This window comes from Corvus cornix, chromosome 13, assembly GCF_000738735.6.
Source record: "Corvus cornix cornix isolate S_Up_H32 chromosome 13, ASM73873v5, whole genome shotgun sequence".
Classification (NCBI taxonomy): domain Eukaryota; kingdom Metazoa; phylum Chordata; class Aves; order Passeriformes; family Corvidae; genus Corvus; species Corvus cornix.
The window spans coordinates 15853261-15877845 of record NC_046343.1 but is presented as its reverse complement, the minus strand read 5'-3'; the positions used below and the strand labels follow the sequence as shown (position 1 = coordinate 15877845).

Below are 24585 nucleotides of genomic sequence, written 5' to 3'. Positions count from 1 at the left end.
TCGCTCTCCTGATGCTCCTCGCCCGCCGGGCGCCCGCCTCCCGGGGAGCGGCGCTGGCCGCGCCCGCCGCTACGCCCGCGGCCCGGGCAGGGGCCGCTCCAGCGGCGGCATCGGCGCTCGGGCTGGGGCGGGGAGACGGGGCGGGGCGGCCGCGCTCCGCTTGCGAGGCGCCGAGCGGACAGTGCCGAGCAGCACCCGCGGGACGGGCCCTGGGCGGGGCAGCGCGGGGAGGCTTCGCTCGGCCCCCTCCGTGCAGGAGCGCGGCCCCGGCGCTGCCCGGCGGAGCCCCGGCGGAGCCCCGGCGGACACGGGCCCGGGCGGCACAAGATGGCGGCGGCGCCGGAGCCGCGGCCGCGCACACAAAGGGGCCGGGGCGGCTCCGCGCCCGCCCCGCCGCAGCCGCAGCCGCAGCGCTGCCCCCGCCCGGCGCGGGGCGCGCCGGGAGCCGCAGTGCGGCCGCGCCTACAGCTCCCGGCGGGCCCCGGGCCCTCACTCCACGGCCCCGCCGCCAATCGCCGCGCCTGGGCCGCGGGGAGCGGGGCACGGCCGGGGGAGCGGGCGGAGGGCCTCGCTGCTGTGGCACCCTCGCTTGCAGCCGGTGTGGGGCCCCGGGGTGCGTGCTCTGCGGGGGTGCGAGAGCCACGTGAATGCTTTGTGTCGCTAAATAAAACGGACAGATGAAGTTTGCTTTCATTTCCCCTCGCTGTGACTGAAGTGCTCCCACAATTAAGCACCAGAGCAGTAGGGGAAATGGCTCCTTTCCTGTGCTGGTGCCTGGACTCCAATGATTGCACCAATAACTTTATTTCCCAGGACACTTTTCCTCACCTGGTACAATATGCTGATGTTTAATCACACATTCAGTTAGGCTGGAAAAGACCTCTGAGATCATTTAGTCCAGCCTATGACCAAACACCACCATGTTACCTAGACCAGAGCACCGAGTGCCATGTCCTGTCTTTCCTTAAACACGTCCAGGGACGATGACTCTTTGGACACCACCTCTTTGAACAGCCCACCTCACCACCTCTTTGGACAGCCCATTCCAATATCTAATCACCCTTTCTGTGAAGAAATTCCTCCTGATATCCAACCTCCCCTGGTACAGGTTGAAGCCGTTTCCCCATGTCCTGTCCCTGTTCCCTGGGAGCAGAGCCTGAACCCCCCGGCTGCCCCCTCCTGTCAGGGACTTGTGCAGAGCCACAAGGTCCCCCCTGAACTTCCTTTGCTCCAGGCTGAGCCCCTTTCCCAGCTCCCTCAGCCACTCCTGGTACTCCAGACCCATCCCCAGCTCCATTCCCTTCTCTGGACATGCTCCAGTCCCTCAATGTCCTTCCTGAATTGAGGGGCCCAGAGCTGGACACAGCCTCGAGGTGTCCCTCAGCAGTGCCCAGCACAGGGGGACAATCACTGCCCTGGTCCTGCTGGTCACACTGTTCCTGACACAGGCCAGGATGTCACTGGGCACACACTGGCCCATGGTCAGTACACAAAGGTATGAGCACAGTCAGTACCTGTCACACCCCCTCCAAGGCTTGTGGAGTCTATCCTGACTGCCTGCAGCCTAAGGGAAGCCCACCGCCAGTGGCAGGACATGGCGAGGTCTCCACCTAATGCTCACGACTCTGGGCTTTCTAGCAAGAATTCATAGTGGTTTTTTTCCACTTTCTTCCCTCTCTTTTGTGATAAAAGTGCCATGTAATTATAGATGAATTGCTGTGACCTAGGTTGAACCTAAAAGCTCTGGTGTAGGAGGAGGATTTGGGCATAACCTCCGTCTTGGAAGCTGAAGTTTCGTTGTGTGTGGAGTTTAGCTTTGGCAAAAGTCTCTTTTGAAGTAACCATTCACAAACCAAGGAAAGACTAAATGCTCAATTTCCTGGGCATGGGGTTTACTCATGAACCTGTTGGGTATGGACAGGAACCATGTCTTTTTATCCTCTGTTCCCCCACTGCTCCTAAACATGAAAAACCTGTCATATATTTATTGTTCATTTAAATCCAGAATCTTACATTAAAAAGCTGAAATTCTCATGTGGATGCCCTCTCCCGTTTATCATGTTTCCTTTCTGAAATGTCTGTATTTGGAAAACTGACTCTGAAGTCTTCTAAGTGTTTATTTCTCATCTTTTAAAGGAAGTTCAGAGTGTATTAGCAAGGCTGCAGAACTTCTCTCTTTCTGTAAGCTACATGTAACTGTGGAAATTCCCGTGTGTTACTCTTAAAGTGAGGAAATTTTGGTGTGGTTTTGTGGTTTTTCACTGTAATGTAGTTTATTATTGAAACATTAAACACAAGCATTTACATACATGTTAGGAAATACAAGAATTTAGCTGCTACCTGGAAGTTAACTTGCTCATAAATATACACTGTGATTGGAAAAGAGTCTTTAATTTCCTGCCTGTCACCAGACTGTGCAGCGTGGAATGTTTGGTGTAAAATGAGCTATCCGGTGTCTTGCAGACATCTCTGGTGGGGTTGAGGAAAATGGATCTGCAGGGAGATTTTTTATTCCCTTAATTCTGAGGCATTTTTTTCAGCACTGACACTCTATGTTTCCTACACACCTTCTAACTCTAGAGGAAATGAAATGCCATCCCTGGGAAGTGCTCCTAATAAATATGTACATGCAACCCAGAAAAATAAGAGAAAACATTGTGTACAGCCTGACAGCTGTCTGATTCCTGCTGTCCTGAAACAGGCAGAAAAGTTCCTGACCCAGCCTTTCACTGAGGAAATGATAACTCTTCCTTTCCAGCAATGAAGATTCACTGACTGCTTTCCCAGCCACTGACTCTGTCAGGGACAAAAATGCGTATTTGGTGCATGGGTTTTAGGAGCAAGTTCTGAATTTTAATACACTGGATACCCACTTCAAGCTATTGTATCAAGCAAACCCTCATAACTCATTTCCCCATGTGAAAAATGGGAATAGATAAAGGGCTCTATGATCATTAATGAACTAAGGACTGTTCAGTTAAAAACAAGATCAGCAAATCTGAAGTTTCTGTTTCTTCACAATAAGCTGCAGTGTTTTATCTGAATGTCACAGCTAAGACAGAATACATGAAATAAAACCCCAGAAAACAAACTGAGATCAATGCTCAGCTATCTTCAGTCCATCTCAGAGCTGAGGTTTAGCTCAAACCGGAAGTTTAACACGGGCCTGTGAGAGGCTCAGAATGTTCATTAATTTGCAAAGCAACTGATTTGCAAGTTATGAGCACTTTTAGATTGCAGTTATTTGTATGTCAGTCAACACACTGCTTGGAATAGCCTCTAAGTAAGAATAAATAAATCTGAAGGTGAATGTATGATTTGCTATATAAATACAAATGTGTACATACACACACACACACTTACATAACTACTGTCCTAAAGTACTACGAAGTATCTTTGGGAAATGAAACCAGATGAGAAGATTCTATATGAATGATGTACCTGAAGGCAAGGACTTTCTTTTAATCAGTATTACTGGGGTGAAATGAAAATTGTTTCATTGCTATATAAGAATCTCATTTATTTATTGGTGTGAGCAACTTAGTCTGTGTGTTGGTGCCGTAAATCATACTTTGGTGTTTACCTCAACATAGTAAACAAGAAAAATATTGTCCTCCCCCACTCCCGAACAGTTCAATGAGTGCTTTACCAGGAGAAACTAGGGCAGGTTAAGTGATGCAAAATATGCTGGCATGTAATTAAGGGAATTTAAGCTGCTTTATAAGAACTGCCTGTTGTACCTGCTCTTTATCACATGCTAGGTGAAAGCCTGATATTATCTCGTATGCTGCAAAGTCCCCACCTAAACTACCTTGTGGTATTTGGTTCCTGTAACCTTGCTCTGCAAGAAGTGTCAAAGGCAGGGCTGAGGCATTTGCCTGTCGAGGTTTAACCCCAGCCAGCAGTCAAACCCCTCACAGCCGCTCCCTCACTCCCCTGTCACCAAGGATTGGGAAGGGAACTGGAAGGGTAAAAGTGAGAAAACTCTTGGATTGAGTTTAATTGGGAAGGTAAAAGGTATTCATGCCAGCAAAGCAAAACAAGGGATGAATTCACTGCTTCCCATGGGTGGGCAGATGTTCAGCCATGTCCAGGGAAGCAGGGCTCCATCACATCTGACAGTGACTTGGGAAGACAAACACCATCAGTCCGAACACCCTTCCTCCAGCAGAGGAACTGGTTAAGTGCTGCTGATGGAAGATTAGCTGGAAGGCTGGACCCCTGAAAATGGCCTGATTCCCTGTAAGTTTTGAGCTATCCCCTGAGCACTCATTTACCCACTTTGCTCCCTCCCACACCTTGGAGGCAGGATGTGTACTTTTCCTCCCCAGGTAAGACACAGCCTCATAAAAGATTATTTTTACAGAAAAGGAGTGATCCTTGTGCCGTGGGGACAAACCTCATAGACAAGTCAGAGAAGGCACTGTCATCCCCAGACTACCTTGAGCATCACTGTACTTTGAAAGCTCAGAAGCCTGGGGACAGGAGAAGGTCAAGAGATCAAAAAGGAACAAGATACAAAGCTGTGCAAGTCTCGCAGCAATCTCTGTTCCTCCTGCTTGTGAGACTGTGGGGTGCCCCTTGCGTCACGGGGTAAGCATAAGCTCCTCATACTAATAGGTACTGCTTGTACTGCCTGTGTGCTCCGTTCATGCCCGAGGAGTTTCTTGCTGCCTGCAGGGCTCTCAGAGGGTGAAGATGCTCGGAGGAGCAGCTGTGCTTTCTTCACAGACGAGAGGTATCACAGGCTGTGGGTGTGCGCCTGCCAGTTCGGAGAGCCCTGCTGGGTAATGAACTCTGCAGGCACACAGTGCTATTGCCTTGGTGTGTGTAAGCAAACAGCAGCAGAACTGGGGTAGAAACAGCAGAATCAGTTGTTATTCCATAAGGTGCTAGCATGGAAATAACCAACAGCAGCCGTGTGACACTGACGTCAGGCCACTGTCCTGAGGCTGCCACAGGGAATAGGCACAAGCTGTCCCATATGCCAGCACATGGAGCCCTTGTCTTGCTGCCAGGGATGGTGCTGATGAAGTGTTGGACACCCTCAGGTCTCACATGCTCTCCTGGGGCTCAGCAGGGCCACCCCTCTGCTGCCAGTTCATTTAGTTTCTTGGGTAAACCCATGGTGTTCCCATACCATGTTGTGGGGACAGCAGGGACTCCTGTCCTCACAGGTGAACAGTGCTAGGAAGTTGATGGCTCAGGATCAATAAAACCTGAACATTTATTATTTAAAACTTTACAGAAAATGTGTGTATCACATATTCATGTCATCCCATGATGAGCAGTTGAGGACTCCGGGCTCGTCTAGTTTGGAGAGAGGGAGTCTGAGGGTGACCTCATTGTACTCTGCAGCTTCCTGTGAGGAGGAGACATGGAGAGGGAGGTGCTGAGCTCTTCTCCCCAGGATCCAGACAGCATGTGTGGGAATGGTTCAATGCTGCACCAGTGAGGTTTATACAGGATGTCAGGGAGCATTTTTTTGTGGAAAGCCTGGAGGCTGGCAGTGCTTGAGGCATTTGGACAATGCCCTCAACAACGGGCTGTGAGTCCGTCAGCCCCGAGTTGCTGAGACAGTTGGACCAAATGGTTGTTATGGGTCCCTTTCCGCCGAAATACTTCATCCCATCCCATCCCATCCCATCCCATCCCATCCCATCCCATCCCATCCCATCCCATCGCCGCCCCAGCGGAGCGGGACCGGCCGCCCTGCGGCGCCACCTGGTGGCGGATCCGGTTCACCTCCGCTGTCCTCGAAAACTGCAGGGCCCATCCTGGAAAAACATCTGGAAAACATCCTGGGAAACATCCTGGCTCAGCGCACACACAGAACGATACCGGCCTGGCCACCCAGTGATCCAGCGTGACATCTCGCCGAGCCTTAAACCAAGGCATCGGGAACACCTTGGGTTTGGCAAACCTGAGCCAACTCTGCCTGTCCAGCGGGGCTGCCTGGTGTGAGCTGGAGTAGAAACTGGAGTAGAAACTCTTAAAAGAGGTCACAGAGACCAGAAGTGGCAGGACCCCAGAGGACAATGCAAACTCCACGGCCAACCACTGTGCAAGTAGCAGCTCCATCCAACTATTCCCTGCCCACTAGAAAACACAAAGAGAAAGGAAGATGGGATAGACCATTTCCCAGCATTGGTTGCCACGTACCAGTGGCTGAAAGGAGATACCTGGGGCACTGCAAGCAGAAGCACAAACAGCAGCATTGTACCCTCGGGCTGCAGTTCCTTCAGTGCCTGCTCAGGGACCCCCACGCTGCACAGCCACGAGCAGTACAAATAAACTGTTGAGCAAACGCGGGCAGCCGCTACCAGACATTTTTGAGCACGTCCCTGCTAGCTTTTTTAGTGGGTTCTGCTGGGTTTGCTTTAGGTGAAAATGCTGCCATCTGCTACAATTATGTAATTAACCTTCATAGTTCAGACTTAATGATGCTCATTAAGGTTGAGTGTTTTTATTGGCTAACTGCTGTCACCAGTTTTGCATGGAACTGCAAAGGCAACTCTTAAGAGCCATAGTTTGAAGCATAATTAGCAATATGTGACTGTTGCACAGGGGCATGGGTGAGAGAAGGCAGAGGACTAGGTGGGAGCTTCCTTTTATTCTATGGGAAGGCTGGAATGCAATGAACAGCAGGTCTGTTACAGCTGGGTCACTAATAACAATCAGCTACAGCGGTGTGGCAGCAGATTTGGAGTGTATGTGTGTCAAGACATCCCAGGATCTCTTCCATCCATGGTTGGCTGTGTGACTTCCATTTCCTCAGCCCTACCTCCTCCAGCTCCATTCCCAGTATTTCTTCATTTATTCTAACATAAATTAATGAGTGTGTTTTTGCTGCAGGCCTTTCTCAAAGAGTTAAAAAAAATGTAGCAAATAAAGTATTTAATTAAAGAAAATGCCCAGGATAAAAAACTATGTGGCTTAATTCGCCTGTGCATACAAGACTCCTAAAATATTAGACTGTGATGCCATAAAAATTTGTAACTACTGTTCATACCACCTTTAACTACAGCTGTTCTTCGATTTTGTCCAAGAGGAATGTCTGTAATTCCCCCATCATTTCCTGTGAACTACCACGTGGACAATGAAGGTTGGACTCAATATCTCAAATACACAGAGAAATAATCTGCATCACGAAGTGTTACAATCTTCCATAACCCAACAATTTATTTAAACTTACATCACAATGAGAATCTAATAATAAAATACATCAGTTCACACCAGTCTGCATTGCCATTTTTAAAGGGTAAGCATCTTTCTTCACTTTATATTAAAACTTTCTGGAGGTAAAAACTACTGCATTGTACCCACAGTTCTTGAAATCTATTGTAACATTAGGCAGGTTACAGAGGAACTTTCAGAGCTAATTACACTTCAGTTGACCTCACGTTTTTTGGCACATCTGAATGCTTTTTATTTCTTCTTAACATAAAATAATTCTATAGCAAGTCAGAGAATCATGGACATAAAGCATCACTATCCAGTGGCAAGTGCTGCCTAAAAGCATACAAAATTTGCATCATTTGGTTACAAAATAGATATTTTCTTAGTTCTTTATCCCAATGCTTAACACTGAAGTGCCATGACAGAAAAGGGCCAGGAACAGGGCCGGCCTTGCTGAGTTGTTGCTGGTCACTTTGCTGCAAGGCTTGGCTTAAGTAAATCCCAGAGTGATGTGGTAACAAGATGTTGATGGCTTTTGCCTTGGCAGGCCATTGCTCTCAAAGCACCCTCCAGCAGGTGTGAGGCCACCCATAAATGTCACCCTCTTTCTCACAGTGCTGCTGCTCAAGTGACAAAGTGAACACAGGTTTGGACAGGTTCAAGAGGGGCTGTGTTTCTGCAGGCCTTGGCAGTCGAGTGGCTACAAATCTGAGGGCTGGTGAGCCACTGCTAGGCTGGACTTCTTCTGCCTGACACCACAGCAGCTGCTTCTTTAGAAATCAAAATGTTTTTAAGCAGGAATGAAACATTAATGGTAGTAGTGTGCCTGGCACATATTTGCACAAGTGTTTGCAGTTACTTGCATGGATTTTTGAAACGTGTAGGTTGTGGTTTAGGTGATATTTGTCGTACTCCATGAACCCCAGCTGCTATGAGCTGCTGATGTTATATTAAAAACAAAAAGCAGTCCATGGTACTTGCAACCAGGGTTAGTTTTTGCCTGGCTTTTGAGCTGTTATGTATCAATCAGAGTCTGGCACATTAACTACTGACTGTTTTATGTTTCACTGATTGCCAGCTCCATGTACTGATATTTATTTTGATGATTTTTTGAGATGGCTGTTACATTGGTTATGTCCCTTCTGCTCACATTGCTCTGGTCGTAATAGAGAAATATGAATGAACTGCTGCAGTTAAGGAGGGACTGACACAGCAGAAGAACAATAAGCATGTTACAGCTTTCTGGCTGTATTATAGCTAGACAGTCTCTTTGCTTTAGTGGGAAATACACATTTCTACTTGTCATGGCAGGGTTACATTTTGTGCATCCTTCCAAAGCCCAAAGGAAATCAAAGTCCCATTATCTTGAGTCAACTTTCCTACTCATCCTTTGCTGAATCCCCTGATCCGAAAGCCTTTTGGTGAGACCAGAAGCATTCCCAGAAGGACTTTATGGCTGCTAGGAAACATCTCTGACTACCTTTCTTAGAGAGAGAGAACTTGAAGAAAGGATCATAATACTTACTCCATTAGAGAAAGAGAGAAATTACACAGATAATAGAACAGTTGTTGATGGGGAGGTTTGAAACTTACAGTAAGAGAAAATTCAAGGTATCCATGGTGCTCTTTGCATGTATGTCCTGACTCGGAAAGGCAGCCCTGATAAAAACCCTTCAAAAATCAAACTTACTCCCAGAGTCAATTTTTCCCTCACATCCACAGTGAGAATTTATCCCTGCGTTGATTTCCATTTCCTACTCAGCAATTGCTCCGAACACAGCTGAAGTGAGTGTGGGTCCTTCGGGGGGCACAAGTGCAGGACACGGAGCGCTTCGGCTGAGCTGGTCAGGCTGCACTGGGTGGAGCTGTGACACCTCTCCCGGGGCAGGAGAGCGCTGCTGGGGCGGACAGGAGTCAGCTGAATACCTTCACATGGACATAGTGCAACTTGTGCTCGCTCGGAAGGCTGTGGGGAGGCAGGCAGCTGCTCAGGGCCAGCGTGTGGCTGAGCAGCAGCCACAGCCCAGCTCACACCCGTGGCTCAAGTGACAGTGGCAGTAAAAGCTGATACCTTGCAGGCGCGTTCTGGCACCTGCAGTATTTTCATTCTCTTTACAACCTTTACAAGTTAAAGTGTCAAGGTGTGATAAACTATGTAGCAGTGCATTCCTTACATTTCATATACAAAAAAGGGCTCAAGACTGGGAGCAAGAAGGCACAAACTTGGGAAATAACATAGCTGAGGAGTTTACACAAAAGTATTATGTCATTTATTAGGCATCACTTAGCACTTATTTCACATTTTGCCCCCAAATTACCCAAAGCAACATAAATTTCTCCACTTCCTTTCCCTTCGCACCCTTCTTTTGGATAAAGCTGCCTGTGCTCTATAGATACAGTTGCTGCAGAATATAACGTGAACACAGATAAATACAACATACACAGCAAAAAATGTATTATAGTATTACAATAGTCAAATAATGTAATTAGCCTCAAGCTACGGCAGTGCCTGTGTGCTCCAGGGAACCAGTTCACGAACAGCAAGCGAGGCCACTGTACAGGAGCAAACCAGCGTTGGCAATGTTGGGAAGAGAAGGGGCTGGGGAGGCTCTCCGGGTGCCTGGATGCAGTTGGTCACGGGGATTCCTCACCTGGAACTCCCAGCCAGCGCCTCGGAGCTTTCTTCAGCCTGTATCAGTCCCGTGGCGGGTCCTTGGAACACCTTTACGTCTGTTCATTGTGCATACACTTAAAGTCACCCCACACTCCTCCTGTTAGGCTATTTTTTCTTTATATATATATTTTTTTTAACCTTTTAGCTTTTGAATTTTTTTTTCTTACAACTGTTAAAAAAGTTTCATGGTAAAAATAGCTCACTATATGATACATATACCCAAAGTGGTGTGATACTTTATATAATAAAAGATGAAAATAGTCACTTTCCATAATAAAAATAAGTTCTATTTTTTGCTTATTTTACAATATACTTAATAATTCTTTTCTTCTTCTTCACTCTGAAAGTAAATAGGTCCCATTTTGCTAGCGCTTCTGAGTCGATTAAAGTGGCAAGAGACTGGAGAATGGCTTATAAGCACTTTGAGCAGCCGCATTCCACATGTCTCTCCAGTTCTTCCGTGAAGGTGGAGCCATCCACGCACTGGAAGAAGTATTTCCTCCGCTTGCTGCGCAGGGGGACGCAGCACTGCCCACTGCTGCCGCAGCTGCCGCGGCACTCCAGGCGCGGCACTTTGGAGGCGGTGGCACACGATGTGTAGCCATGCTGCTTACGGACCACTTCTCGAATGGTGTCTCCTTGGCAGAGGTTCTCTGCTGGGACAACAGAGATGGAAAGGAGAAAAAAGCGTGGTAACTACTTTGCTGGATATTCCCTGCACATCAGCAAGCAGCCCTGTATTCTTAATGTGATTCAAAATAAACAGATGGCATGAGAAAGACCTTAATCTTTTATTGCTTTGTACCTGCCACCAAAACAGAGCTTGTGCTACACAAATGTGTAATATCCGGAGCAAGGCCGAGGCCAAGCAGGCCTGCTGGCTTTGATCAGCAGCCTGGAAATGTTTTAATGAATGCTGAGTGTTTGAGTCCTGCAACACTCCTGCAAAATAAGAATTAGTTTTACCATGTCTGGTTCTCCGGAGCAAAGGTCAGCCTGCTCTGTGTGACACTAGTGATCTGGGATACCTGAGAGTGTCTGTGCTGTTCTGCAGTCCCTGTGCAGCAGCCAGATAAATTCTGGTGATGTGTATGTGTAAAATTTGGAAAGTCTGTGGTTCATTCACAGGAAAGGCACAACCTAAACGAAAATAATATAATCCAGCTCCTTCCTTCTGTACAGGAACAAAAAAACGCAGAAAGGATGCAGTTAAAACTCAGTGAGTTTCCAGAGAGTCTTTCCAGGTCAGGGCAGAAGAGTTGGGCCTCTGCCCTCCTAAGAAAGTCCAGCATGATCTGTGGGATTCCCCTGGAAACCTGCCCAGCTGCATCTGAAGGAGCGAGCTGAGAATCTTTCACGCCACTTCAGGTGAGCAGTTCCTCCTTCATAAAACCTCCCTTCCCAGCAGTGCAAATAACTGATCCCTGCTTGCTGAGGGATCAAAACAACCTCTTCTTTAAACATCCCACCCAAATCCTGGGAGCAGCAAACCTTGAGGATTCAGGAGACAGAGAGTAAAACTTTTTGCTACATGTTCTGCTTTCTCTATGTGATAGTAACTACCTACTGTTGTGTGGTTCTGTTCTCCCTGGACTCTCTGCAGAGGCTGACTTAGCTTTATCTTCTACTATTTGCCATCCCCCCCAAGTCAGAGAGGCAGGGAAGAGAGGTGTAAAGCAGCTGTAAATTAGGTGTAAAGCAGGAATGTAGCAGCACAGCTCCTGGCCCTGGGCCAAGCCTACCTCTGTCACAAAGCTCTCCGCTGTAGCCGGGGTCACATTCACAGTAGGGCTCCCCATGCTCCGAGACCTTACACTGCCCGTGGCTGCATTTCAAAGTCCTGCAGGGGTTTGAGGAATTGTTCTTCTTGTCGCAGTACATGCCCGTGTAGCCCTCCATGCACTTACAGGTGTAAGCAGTGCCGGCTGCCGTGCACTTACCATGCAGACACCTGGAGAAACAGAAGCATTTAGAGCTGGTCTTTGCTAGATGTGAAAGTTCCTTTTCCCAGAAATGTTTGATTTTGGCATTTCTGCCCATTTAATTCCAGGACTCTAATTCAAAAACAGCAGCTCAGTGTCAAACACTCTGGAGAAAGCTGTGAGTTTTCAGTGAATACTGGATAACCTTCAGAGAATACATTTAGAATTTGTGAACCTAAGTGGAAAACATTAGGCTCTTCCGTGAGCACAGACCAAGGCTTGGCATCCACACAAGACAGCTCACATTTATAGCATCAGCACGTGGAACTAAGTGCCAACAATCAAGCTGCATGCCCAGGCTTCCTGAGCAGAGTTGCTGTACAAATAATATCAGGTGATGAAAACCAGTGTGATAAATGAAAGTGCTTGTGGCAAAGCTATGCACAGGCTTATCAGCGGGCGTTCCCTGGCTCCTGAGGTTTGCAGCGAGCTTTGGCATTTCCGAGGAGTACCACAGGATGGGGTGTTGATCCTTAGCAAGTTCTCTGACACCCTCCCCACTGGCTGGGACAGGGACAGACTTGAAATGGACTGAGAATAGGGAGGAAAGCAACTCTCTCCAGCCAAGGAAAAACTGCTCAGGGCTTATAAACCTTTGGCATAACATAACTTGACATAAACCTATGTCTCTCTTATTTTTATTTCATTTCTAGTACTTCAAAATTATTCCCTGTTTATGTTGAATTTTTGTACATTTTATTTTTAATCTTTGAACTAAAAAGGACAAATTGTAAGAGCAGTTTCAGTCAGGTGAAGACATGCAAAACACTGTAATAAAGGGAGTCACAGTCTGTATAAAGCAGTATTTTCTGCCCCACGAATCAGAGGTTACCTGATCTTTACAGGTGCATTTCCTCAGTGAGATTAACCTGTGAGTGTTGGAGCAGACACCTGCCAGCAGCACTCCACACTCCCCTGGATACACCAGGCATGGCTGTAAGGAGACAGCTCCAGAAGGCTGAAGTGATTCCAGGAAAGGTGGGAGAGTGTGTGAGCATTAAAAATAACACAGATACTTTCCTTAGCAAGGGGCTGTGTTCGTGATTGCCTTACCCTCCCTGGATTATGAGAGGAACAACCCCTCATCATGTAAACATCTGGAACTCCCTTTTTTTTTTTCTCTGTCCAACCACAACAGCTTTGTGTTGACATTGGAAATTCAAGGAAACATTTGGGTCTTCATACCTTTGGTTTGTAAACTGTCAGGTGCTTTTCAACACCTTCCACAGGCTTCAGTACTTTGCAGAATTAGAACCAGAAGCAAGTTTAAAATGGTACCTTTGCCAGGTTAAATTTCTGAGAGTGATTATTCACTGCATCAATTTACCTGTCAAAAGTATGTGCTCGTGAAAAGCGCCTTCCAAGACAGCAACTGAAGTAACTTCTAAAACAAAAGTACTTCCATCTGCTTATGAAACAACATGGAAATATGCAGCCTGCTGCTCTGCACGGGACTGTTTCCTGTGTATTTGCCATAAGAAAGCTATTCATCCTGTGTTTCTGATGGAGATGTGGTTATTGAGCCTTTGAACTGTAAATACTTTACACTCACGCTCCCTTCACATGCAACACCACGCCATCCTTTAAACTTGCACTTTAAAGGGCTGTTTCAAAGTGTAATATTTAAGTCAGCTATTTGGGAAATTTAAAGCTGCTCACATTGGAGTGCATAATGGTCTTCAGGGAGTAAGTTTGAAGACTGGGCCCAGTGCTGCTGGAAGAAAACCCCTAAAACGTGTACCTCCCATTCACAGGCAGCTCTGCTCTGGATCTGTGCAGGCACTCACCTCCTGGGGTTAAGCTATGCCCATTAACAGGAGGTTTTGTATTTTAATGTGTAGAGTCACAGCTGAAGGTATGACCTGCAGCATTAACACCTGAGCTCCTTCAGAACCACAAGCTCCTTTGGTGAGTAAGCAACATCTGAACACAAAGTGGTACTTGATGCCGTGGATGCTGACTCACAACTGTCAATAGCCTCATGTGGGGACCCAGCACCTCCAAAAACAGTCAGATGTGGTTTTGCAAGATGAAATGCGAAATATGCATTAGCTGTAAAGCTTTTGCTCTCCCATCAGCATTTGTTTGAGCTTACTTGTGGTTAAGACATGGATCTCCAATTTCCTGGTCACACAGAGGGCCCATCCAGCCTGGGTGACATTCACAAATCACACTCGTTTTCTCCAGGGATCGGCAAATCCCGTGCTTGCAGATGTTACAGGATTTGCAGCCAGGAAGGACTCCCAGTGACTGCTGTGGTAAATCCTTGAAATCCTGCAGCTCGTTGTTGATGCGGACGTCATGAATGCACCCATGAAAACCATTTGGTGTCTTATCTGCACCCTGGCGCAGGGATGATAATCCAGTAGAGGTTGGGATCCCTTCAGATAAAAGCAAAAGGGGAAGGTTCACTTACACTTACAATGATAATACATAAATTATAACTGCTAAGGCTTCTTTTGTCACAGCCCCTTAAAATCTTTGAATAATTAATTTGCATAGGACCTTTGTAAGGTAGCACAATCTCATTGTCCTCATTCTAGAAATGGAAAGAAACAAAAATAAACTCATTTGCCCAATCTTCTGTAAGAAGTACATGACTCAAAAAAAAAAAAAAAAAAAGAAAAACCAAACCAAACCATTTTTTGTTTTGCTGATGGCCATGTGTTTCTGTCCTTAGATAATGTTCCTTCTCTCTACAGTTTATTAGCAATTCTTCTTCTGAGAGGTTTAAGGATGCCTTCATTTGTCAGCAGGTAGCATCCACTTCTGGGATGCAACAAGACTGTTTGGCTTTACTGGGTCACAGTGTTAAGAGAGGGAGTGGTAAGAGAGCATCCCATGGAAAGTAGTGCAGGAAGGCTCTAAAGACAGGGAACAGCACTTCAAGGGCCAGGCCAAGGCTTTGTGGCGGGCACCTCCCATCTTGTTCAAGTGCTTGGAAGAGTTCACATTTGGATGGCCAGCAGGTTCTTTTGGATGTTGTTTTATGCCTTCCCCAGTGACACCAGCCTGGATGTACAGCTGCATTAGCACAGGCAAGTGCTTCCATTTCCAGCTGTGTGAGGCCTCTGAACTTGCTGTCCATAAGTAATGCCACTGTTAAAGGTGGTCTTAAACTAAATCCAGCATCTGCTTAACCGTGTGTTAGGAGGAAAGTTGCAAGAGCAGATGATGTGGTTGTGAGATGCACAAAACTGCGAGCACCTGAAGGCTCAGCTCTGAGTTAACTGCTGTAGGTCAGGAACGATTGCTCTGGGGTAATTTAGGCAACTCCTTTAACTAAATGCCCTGCAGAGGAAGAGCAGCTGGCTTCCATGGGAGTGCTGCACATGGATAGGTGGCACATGCAGAACAGTGACGGTTTAGAAAGAAGCAAGAAGAATTTTAATAGGCAACAGAAAACGTCTCCACTGAGGCCATGGATCCTGGCATTCAATAGTCCTTCATTCCAGGCCTCAGGTTTTTCCTGAGAATTTTTTTCAGGTACCTTTTGAGAATTAATATTGATCCACGATACTCATCCATTAACAAAACTTTTCCACTGATTAGTTCCCAAGTTCCCTGTGTATAAATTGCTGCAGGATTGGTATCTTTTGTGCTGTGCTAAAGGGAGAAATTGTGACGGCCTCTGCACCAGCAGATTATCTTTGATGCACAATGCTCTTCAATAGCCTGTGACATTCTTAATAGGAGCCAATTATAAAAGCTCAGTTCTGTACAAAGAAAGATTAGCCAGTTTTCTGTTTTACAAGGGCAATATTCAGGGTTCTTTTAAAAAAGTGTTATTAAAGAAAATTATTTAGAAAAGCCTTGACCAGCACCAACTGCAGTTGGTAAGAGTTTCTACTATTGGCTTCAATGATCTCATTAGAAAAAGCCCAAAGACTTTGTGAGTCTGTTACCATTCTGCTGATTTTTGCATTTGGAATAGGCTGACTAAAAATTCAAGAACTCAGTGTCACTGAAAGAGAGATTTCAACATTCAGTCCAGAATAGAACTAGGGGGGTTCTGGCAAAAACAATCCATTGGGCAGAGACCAGCCTTTGTTCTGTCTCTTGTAACCAGACACCTAATCAGTGGTATAGTCATTATTCTGGGCATTGTTCCCCACCCCATTAGGCCTCTTCTTGCCCCCAGATTCAGTACTCAATGTGAAAAAACGTCTTAACTGAGGTTTAGTCAATTCTAGTATCTGTCTAAAACTGTGGCTTCAGTTTGCAATAACCAAGGTGTTCTTAGCTTGTGTGTTAATATATTTCTTAATCACACACCTCTTCCCCCCCCAGTTTTTAGACCTCTGTAAAACTTCCAGCAGAAATACTGCTCAGTTATGGTATATTTAAACCTACTGACTACTGATTTGCTTTTTTGCCATTCGACAATTTGTGGTACTCCCACTGATACTTCCACTTCAGCCATGAACACCTTGGTGCCAGCCAGTTCTGGAAGCTTCTGAAATGCCTATGGGCTGTTCCTGCAGTGGCTGCGTGAGAGCCCTCTCCATAGGATGGAAGATGATTTGCTTCTGAGAAGACACATTAAAACCTCCAGAGCAATTCACAGTACCTCCAATGTAGAGGGGTGTGTTGAGGCTGACAGAAGACTGTTTCTGGAGCTTTCCCAGACTCTTGGGAGCCCCCTTGTCCACCACCAGGTTCAGAGTTTGGTTCAGCATCACAAGTTCCACACTGTGAAACTGCCCATCATTAACTGTTTCCACACTAGAAAGTAAGAGGAAAAAAAAAAAAAGAATTAGAAGATGAACAAGGAACAGCCTCTGCTTCTGTGACATCCTGTGACATCCTGGCAGTACACCTTGAGCAGCAGAGCTCTGGAGTGCTCTGGAGTTTGCAGTCACTGTGTTCTCAGCATTTCTTCCAGCGGGGAGGTACAGACTGACACACAGCTGATCCTGTGCAGGCAGTACCCACACACGTGGAACGCTTCAGAGGGCAGCTAATCAGGTGAGCAGCCACTCTAGCTATTTTTACCAGGGCAGAAAAGCAAGTGTGGAGCTACATGGCACACTGGCTTTGGTGACAAAACTACCAAAAAACCCCATTCTGTGCTCTTAGCCACAGCTTGCTGCCCTCTGTCACACTGCTTGGTGCTCGTGCTGCAGGCTGGACCACTGAAGGAATTTCTTCTTGTATGGGTAAACTCAAATTATCTCACAGGGGTCAGGAGAGATTGCAGTTTGGGGTGAGACACCTCTGAAACCAGCATCTCGTCACAGCAGAAGTGTCTTGGAACTATGTACCAAGCAATAAGGACAGGCTGAGCTTCTTAAAGCCAGAGAAGGAATTCAGGAGGTTTTGGCTTATAAATGAACAGGGTGCTTTGTTCAATATCAGACAGTCCTACCCAAACACAAGAGAAGATGACAAATTGCTACTCCTCTTTGGGAAATGTTAAGGTGTAGATTGAGGCTTGAGGATAAAACAGTAGGAATTGTGGGGTGGTGGGGCAGGGAGCAGGAAGCCATCTGAGCAGACAAGGTGTTAGTGTGTATTTATTGCTTTGTTTTTAACACTGATTTTTCAGATGCATGAAGCCTGAAGCAACCTCCTAGTCTGCACCTCAAACAATCTTCACCTCCTGTTCAGTCCCCCAGACATTAAAAGGTGCAGTGATATCATTCCATTTGCATCATGCTATCATTTTTTATTTTCAGGGCAGCTCCAGCTCTCAAAGCTTTATGCTGCGTGGTGAAATTCTCTAAAACAACCTGATGGCTTCATGCACTCCTGAAAGCAGGGAGGGGCAAGGGTGGGATTACCTGCTCTTGAGCAAAGAGGGTTTCAAACCAGGGGGATAGTTATAGATCTGATGGGACTTTTCCACTGCTGTAGGTGTAGTTAAAAGGCACAGTATCTGTTCCATGTGCACTCAGACACCAGGCATAAGGAGAATCTGATAACAGTAGTGGCTAGTTCAGAATCAGCCTGTGGGCTCTGCAAACTGCCCACATGCACAGTGTTGTCTGTGAGCACCCTTTTCCAGATTCCTCCTTCAGGCTGAGGGTGCTGTTATGTGTGGGTAAAGACAGGACACACCAGCTTTGGGCATCCTGAGATACTGCTAGGACACCAGCCTGGATTTGGGATTGCTGCACACGTGGTGCACACCACAGCACAGTGCCAAAGTTAGTTTCAAGACTGGGTTTCTGCTCATTCAAAAGGCCCATAAGCTCAGCATCCTCTCACAGTAAGTTACAAATGCACAGGTCAGATTCCTTTCAGGTGATCAGTAAAGTTGCAAGGTCAATGTCTCTGAGCCATTTACCCACACTTTCTTCACTGCCAGTGCAGAGGAAGAGACACACTCATCTCTAAGGGTGAATCACCTTTTAGATGTGACCACCTCTCAACCTAGATGACATGCTGCCCATCTTTAGTGCCCAGTCGTGCAGAACTCATGTGTAAGGCTATTGCAGCAAGGAAACAGGACCTCGACTTCAGAAACAAATTACATGCCTTAAAGATTACTGGAATTCAGTTGTTGCTGGAAGAAGTTTCATTTTTATAGTGTTTTATGGTAGAGCTGACATAACCAATTATACTTGAGTGATGTCAGGCAGCAAGTCAGCACTGCAGGCATTTCTGGGGATGTGCTGTTTGAGAAGTGCACACCGCTGTTCCAGACTGGAGCTAACGTGCCTCTGCAGTGCTGCTCTCCCCACAGGTTTTTGGGATGAATCCCGAACACACAGGCCTTTAAAAGTTCATGTAAGGCTACACAGATCATAAGGTGACAGACAGCAGTGTATCAGCACCTTTATGGTGTGGCTTTAAATAAATGAGTTAGTTCTGCTGCAGAAAAGCTCCCAGAAAAGCTCTGCTGGCTTAATCACTCATTCCTGACCTGCAGGGAAGCACTGGGCTGTGGCTGCTGCCCATGTTCAAGATGGTTCAAGAGAGCCCTGGGGAGAACTCAAGAACCTGGAGCTGATGGTACTGTTCAAAGTGTTTTAAAGAAAAAACATAAAGGCTTGCCATTGCACAAAAATGCAGATACAGTTGGTCCAGTAGACACTGTGGATCAGAGCAGTTATATCAGGGCCCTGGCAAGGGCAGTGAGTTGTGTGGGCTGGGATGAGAAGCAGAGGATATGTGCTGGACTCACTGCCAAAGGGGCTGAGCCCGTGCCCCTGGGAAGGGCAAGCCTGTCCTCACTGCACCGTGGTGCACTGCATCAGGGCCACACCTCGAGCAGAGCACTTTGTGGATTGGCAACTCAACTAAGTTTGAAACCAGCTGTTCCAAACTTTGTGTTTAGATACTCTGGAATTCTGCTAAGTGTCTGCTGTGTTATGAGGAACAGCTGTGCTGCGGCAATGCCGACGGGGTGATCCCTCTGTGCTCCCTGCTTATCTCCCTGCTCTCTGCAGTGCCTGATTCCCATGGGGGAAGTACTTGGACTTCCAGCTGAAAGGTGCGAGATAAATGGAAATGCACATTGTGTAATTGTTAGTCTGTGCAGAAGTGCCAGTGAAAGGGAGAAGTGGAGCCAAACCCCATGGGCTGTGAGAGCTGAGCGCTGTGGAGCTGGGATGGATGGCTGTAGGGCAGGGAGCCCTTCCCCAGCGGGATCAATAGCTGAAGCTAACACACAGACCTCATGGTTATCTGCAGAAGGCCGAGCTATGGCTGTTTGTCAGAGGACAACATTATCACATCTGGCAGGGCTGGCTCTTCCCTGAGCCAGGATTTCACAGGCATTCATCACCTACCCTCCACAGGGTGTGCTTTTTCCAGATTATGCCGTTACTAGCAGGCAAACAAAAGTCTGTGACTCCTGGGGATGGAAGCAACCGCCCCACATGGTGCTCATACCTTTCAGCACACCCAGAGCTGGTATTTTTGTTGGAAAGGGAGTGAGAAGTCCCAGTCTGCAAGTACACATGGATGAATATTACTCCATTCTGATTCTTTCACTTTTTAACTCAGAATTAAATAATCTGTGCCTGAACTTTGAGAAACAAAGTAACTCACAGCCATCACCCAACACTGCAGTTCTGTAAAGCAGATAAAGTTAGAACAGGCAAAGCACTCATCTGTTGTTTGAGAAGACACAGAGTTATGATAGAAAAGCTGAATATGGACAGCCTGGATGACAGGAAATCCCCAGCCAGCAGATACTTGTGTGAGAGCACTTACTGCTGCTGCTGACGGAAAGGCATTCAGACGCTTTAGGATTTTGAGATGGAGACAACCGTGGGGGAGAGACCAGTGGTGAGAGTAATACTGCACGAAATCTCCTCAGAGCCTCCTCTGTAGCCGGGCCTTTAGGAGCCCCGGCAATCTTCGGAGACAGCTGGAGACAGTGGCTTGGCCGGGGATGAAGGGCGGGCGGCCACAGGCGCTGAGCAGCGCACGCTGCTGCGCTCCGCTCTGCACGGGGGCCCTGCCAGACCCGTTCCGAAGGGTCTTATTAAAACCTTAACTGAATTCTCACCGGGGATCAGGTGCTCTTACAGGGCTCTTCCTTCTGGAACCGCCCGCGGGATGGAGATACCCGCCTCGGGTCGGGATTTACGGGGTTCGTTACCCAGCATCGGGCAGCCGGCTCCGAACGCGGCGGGATACTGGCCGGGAATGCGGGGTACGGGCCGGGAATGCGGGATACGGGCCGGGAATGCGGGATACGGGCCGGGAATGAGGGATACGGGCTGGGAATGAGGGATACGGGCCGGGAATGAGGGATACGGGCCGGGAATGAGGGTGTGAGCCGAGCTAGAGCCGGGAATGCGGGCCGGGAGCGCGGTGCAGCGGCGCGGGCGGGCAGCAGAGGGCGCCGTGGCACCGCCGAGCCGAGCGGGGACAGCCCCGGCCCCGCTCCCGGCCCCGCAGCGCCCGCTCCCGGCCCCGCTCCCGGCCCCGCTCCCGGTCGTTCCCGGCCCCGCTCCCGGCCCCGCAGCGCCCGCTCCCGGCCCCGCTCCCGGCCCCGCTCCCGGCCCCGCTCCCGGTCCCGCTCCCGCCCCGCTCCGCCTCGGCTGCCCCGCGTCGCGGTGAAACCAAATCAGCCCGTGTGAGCACAGCGAGGGACAGCCGAAAGGTGCGGCAGGAAGAGCCGAAGGGCCGCTGGAGCCGCACCAGCTGCCTTTCCCGGGGCGCTAACAAACCATGCGCCGCTCCTGGGATCTTTCCAAGCCATTAATGCAGTCAGGAAATTTTAGCTGACTTACAACCGCAGCGTTTTGTGCCACCACCATTGGATATTGTATAGTTTCCTACATATCCTTGTTGAAAAAAGGGCGGAATTACGATTAAACACTTGAAATGTAAGCAAGGATTTCCAGGAATTTAATAATTAAACTTGCTAAAAAGTAAGTAGCAAAAGGAATTGGAAGTTTCCCATAACTTGAACTGACTCCTCAGGACCCAGGCACTGGTGCTCTGGGTTGTGCTCGGCAGCTGGTGAGGACCCACCTGCTCAGGCATTTCCCCCACTGTGCTTGGCCTCTGCAGCATCCCTCCCCTTTCTCCTTCACACTCATCTTTTCAAAGCCCACTTTACATGCCTCACACAGTCCAGTACATTGCTCTCACTGAGGTTACCCTCACGGAGCCCTGGCCATGGCATCTGGTCAAATTTCGCCAAAAAAAGAGGAAAATGCTGGGATGTGAGGAGACCCCAGCTTCCAAGGCCCTAGGTCCAGCACCTTCTGCTCCCTCGGAGCTGCCCTCACAGGGAAGGAAGGCCACTAGGGAGGGTTCTGTGGAAGAGACATTAAAATTTCCCGTGGGAGGGCGCTGGCCTCTCCTGTCAGAGCAACTCCAGCAAGGTGAGCCAATGGACCCATTGCACAGGGCACTGCACACACGGCCTCTGCTGGGAGCTTAGACTCCAGAACACAAAGAAATGAAGGGAAAGGGATGTGTATTAAACATAAAACCCCAGGGAATATAGGAAAGAGCTGATTTCCACTCTCATTTTTCACCTATTTCTCTTCTCCCTCCTATATATTTTCATTTTCCTCTACTCCAGCCCCAAGCACACACAGATGTTTTAAACACTAACTCCCCCTGCTCTAATACCCATGAGAGATTTAGAGCTGAGCCACTATAAATATGCCAGTGAACAGAAATGCATTAAAGGATTAAAGCATTCAATTGGAACTTGTAAAATTTGGGCTTTGGGGTCAATTTTTTTTTCACTGACTAGTAATATACCTTTATTGTAGACAGCAGAGAACAGCAGGGCAGAGGAGTCAAAAACAAAAATAGCTTTAAGTATCACAGCAAACCGTGTCACTGTGGAGATATATAACCATCAATTATGCAAATGAGAACATTATTTCATTAGCTACAGTCTCCAGATTTTCCTGACCTCTGTCTTAATGGGGACACGCCTCATTTGACACACAAAACAAAGGAAACACAAGGATGGTAAGAGACTGGGGGGTGGAGGCCATGGAGAACACTGACCTTAGATAATCTTTATGAACATTCAAAGGAGAAGGGAATAAACAAAAATACACATTCAAAAGAGCTTAAGGAGCTTACAGCACATGGAGGAGCAAGCACCAGAGAAGAGGTACCAAAATCAAAAACTCAAGGTGAGAGCTGCAGGGAACTGAGCTGAGATGTCAGCAGTTTGGGAGCTGTGAAACTCACACTGTGCCAGGCTGACTGCGGGGGTCAGCACTGATGGGTTTTCACCTTTCCAAGCTACACTTACCTCCTACCCTTAGTTCCAGCTATAATCAGTCCTTGGCCTAAAACAGATTTAAACTTCTCCATGGCAACAAAGGCAAAATCATAACTGGAGTGGTGTTTATGCTACCTCCACAATAACACATCACTTCAAGCACTATCGTCTTCAGGAGCTGAATAAAAACCACATGTTGAGAAAAAAGTATGAAAAATGCTAATGAAACACAGGACTAGGGAAATAAAAGGTGAAAGGAATATTAAAGCACTCAAGTTCATTTTCAGCTTGAAATATACTCTTTTGTTATGTTCAATCCTGTTTTACATGACTTGAGTGTTAGGTCTTTTAGGCTGAGAGGACTTGACATTAAGAGATTTTTCCTTGATACCTCCATTTTAATATGCTTGGTTTTATACCTTTTCTCCTAACTTACAACTTTGTAGACCACCCAAATAAACCATCTTTCTCTTCTTGGTGTTTACAGCCCTTGAACACTGGCAGCTGATTACCATACCTCCCTTAATGATCGTTTGGCCAGGCTATGCATATCTAATTTCCAGTCATAATTCAATTCCTGCAGCACCCCTGCCAGCAGTGAAAGTCATTGTATTACACACCTTCTGCGGGAAAAGCAAGGACCTTTTTTACACCCCTGCAACATGCAATTAACACAATCCTGACCCCTTTCCCCAGATGATTCATAAAAGGGTCAGACTCCCGGCCAGGGCAAACATTGCTTGCTTGCAGTGAATTCTCACAGTGTCCCTGACCGGGGTGAGGTCCCACACCTCCCTCCAGCCCCGCTGCTGGGAGCAGAAGCTGCTGTCTCCTGCACTCACACCAGCAGAGCTGGATACCTCATTCTGCTGAGGATCTGTTAAAGCAAGTGCAATGGCAGTAAAAACAGCTGAAATGCATTCTGCCAAGTCCAAGGCCTCTCCTGAGTGACAGATCAGAGCGTTGCTCCTGCCCACCCTCTCCACCAGGATGCGTTGGCTCGTCACTGCACACGGTGGTGTCACGAGCTACTGCATCCCAGTGTCCTCACTGTGACAGGCATCAGACAAGATAACAAACCCATGAAATACAGAGTCCAAAAACCAGTCAGAGATTCTGTGGTGCTGTTGGGTTGGTGTGAAATCTGGTATCCTTGTAAAAATGACACTGCAAAAAGCAGAGGGGAAGGCAGACCCTGGCACAGCAGCAGGGTGGTGGCAGCCCGAGTGCCATGTCCTGCCCAGCACTGCATGAGTACAGCTGTGTGTCACACACCAGGACAGGCTGTGACACAGCCCCTGGCCCCACCAGGGCTTGGAACAGAGCAGGGTGCATGGGGTCACTTTCTAGCGTAACAGCTCTGCCTTGGTTCTGATGAGAAAATCCACCAGGTGCCTTCACAGAGTTGTTGCATCAGGCAATACTTTACACCTATCTCTTTCTCAGCTCTGGAAAATATGAAAGTATCTGCCAGTTAGCAGCAGGGAGCAGGGCCACTACAGAGTACAGTTAACAGGGCACCCAGTCAGACTGACAGAGAACAACCTGAAATTGGAGGCTAAGCCCCAAGAAAATTAAAGCAATGTCTGTTTAGAAACTGCTTCCCCCTCCTCTATAGTAACATAACTATAGTTGGATCCTCTCCTTCCAAATGACCAAACCCATTGCTGTTTGACAGCCACAAGAGCAGCTGCCATGACCACTTTTCCCCCCAGCCCTGGGGTGTGCTGGCAAACACCAAGCTGTGGGTCCCATTTCCATACTGGGAAGAAGCACTGAAATAACTGTGCACAGACCCATCCTGCACCTCCACAATCTCCCTCAGCTCCAGGTCTGCATGTGCTGCTTCCAACAGAGGCTGCATCGATTGGATCCAGAGCCTGGTGCTTGGGATAGATGGGATATGAATCTATCACACATGGTACACATCTAAACTTTGTGTTACTCACCATGTTCACAAGAAATTTACAGGCAGGAAAAAATAAACATATTAGCTTGCTACATGTTGTTGTAAGGCAAAAACCTCACAATTCAAGACATGAGCCAGTCATTAGTGCACAGGAAGTTTAGAAAGTCATTTTGACTGTGATTAG

At 47.6% G+C, this 24585-nt stretch overlaps 1 protein-coding gene across 3 annotated transcripts in view; it reads right to left on the bottom strand.

Annotated features, from left to right (window-relative positions):
• Positions 1-7156: 7156 nt before the first annotated feature.
• The window catches only part of SLIT3 (slit guidance ligand 3), a 468570-nt gene continuing 451141 nt past the window's right edge, over positions 7157-24585 (bottom strand). For 2 of the 3 annotated variants that reach the window (XM_039559586.1, XM_010406222.4), the window contains 4 exons: positions 16406-16560; positions 13931-14216; positions 11596-11804; positions 7157-10509 (listed from right to left, as the gene is read on the bottom strand). In XM_039559586.1, coding sequence (XP_039415520.1) covers positions 10265-10509; positions 11596-11804; positions 13931-14216; positions 16406-16560 — 895 coding nt within the window. In that variant the 3' untranslated portion in view covers positions 7157-10264. The remainder of the gene's footprint in view (positions 10510-11595; positions 11805-13930; positions 14217-16405; positions 16561-24585) is intronic. The other variant, XM_010406223.4, reaches the window with a different exon arrangement.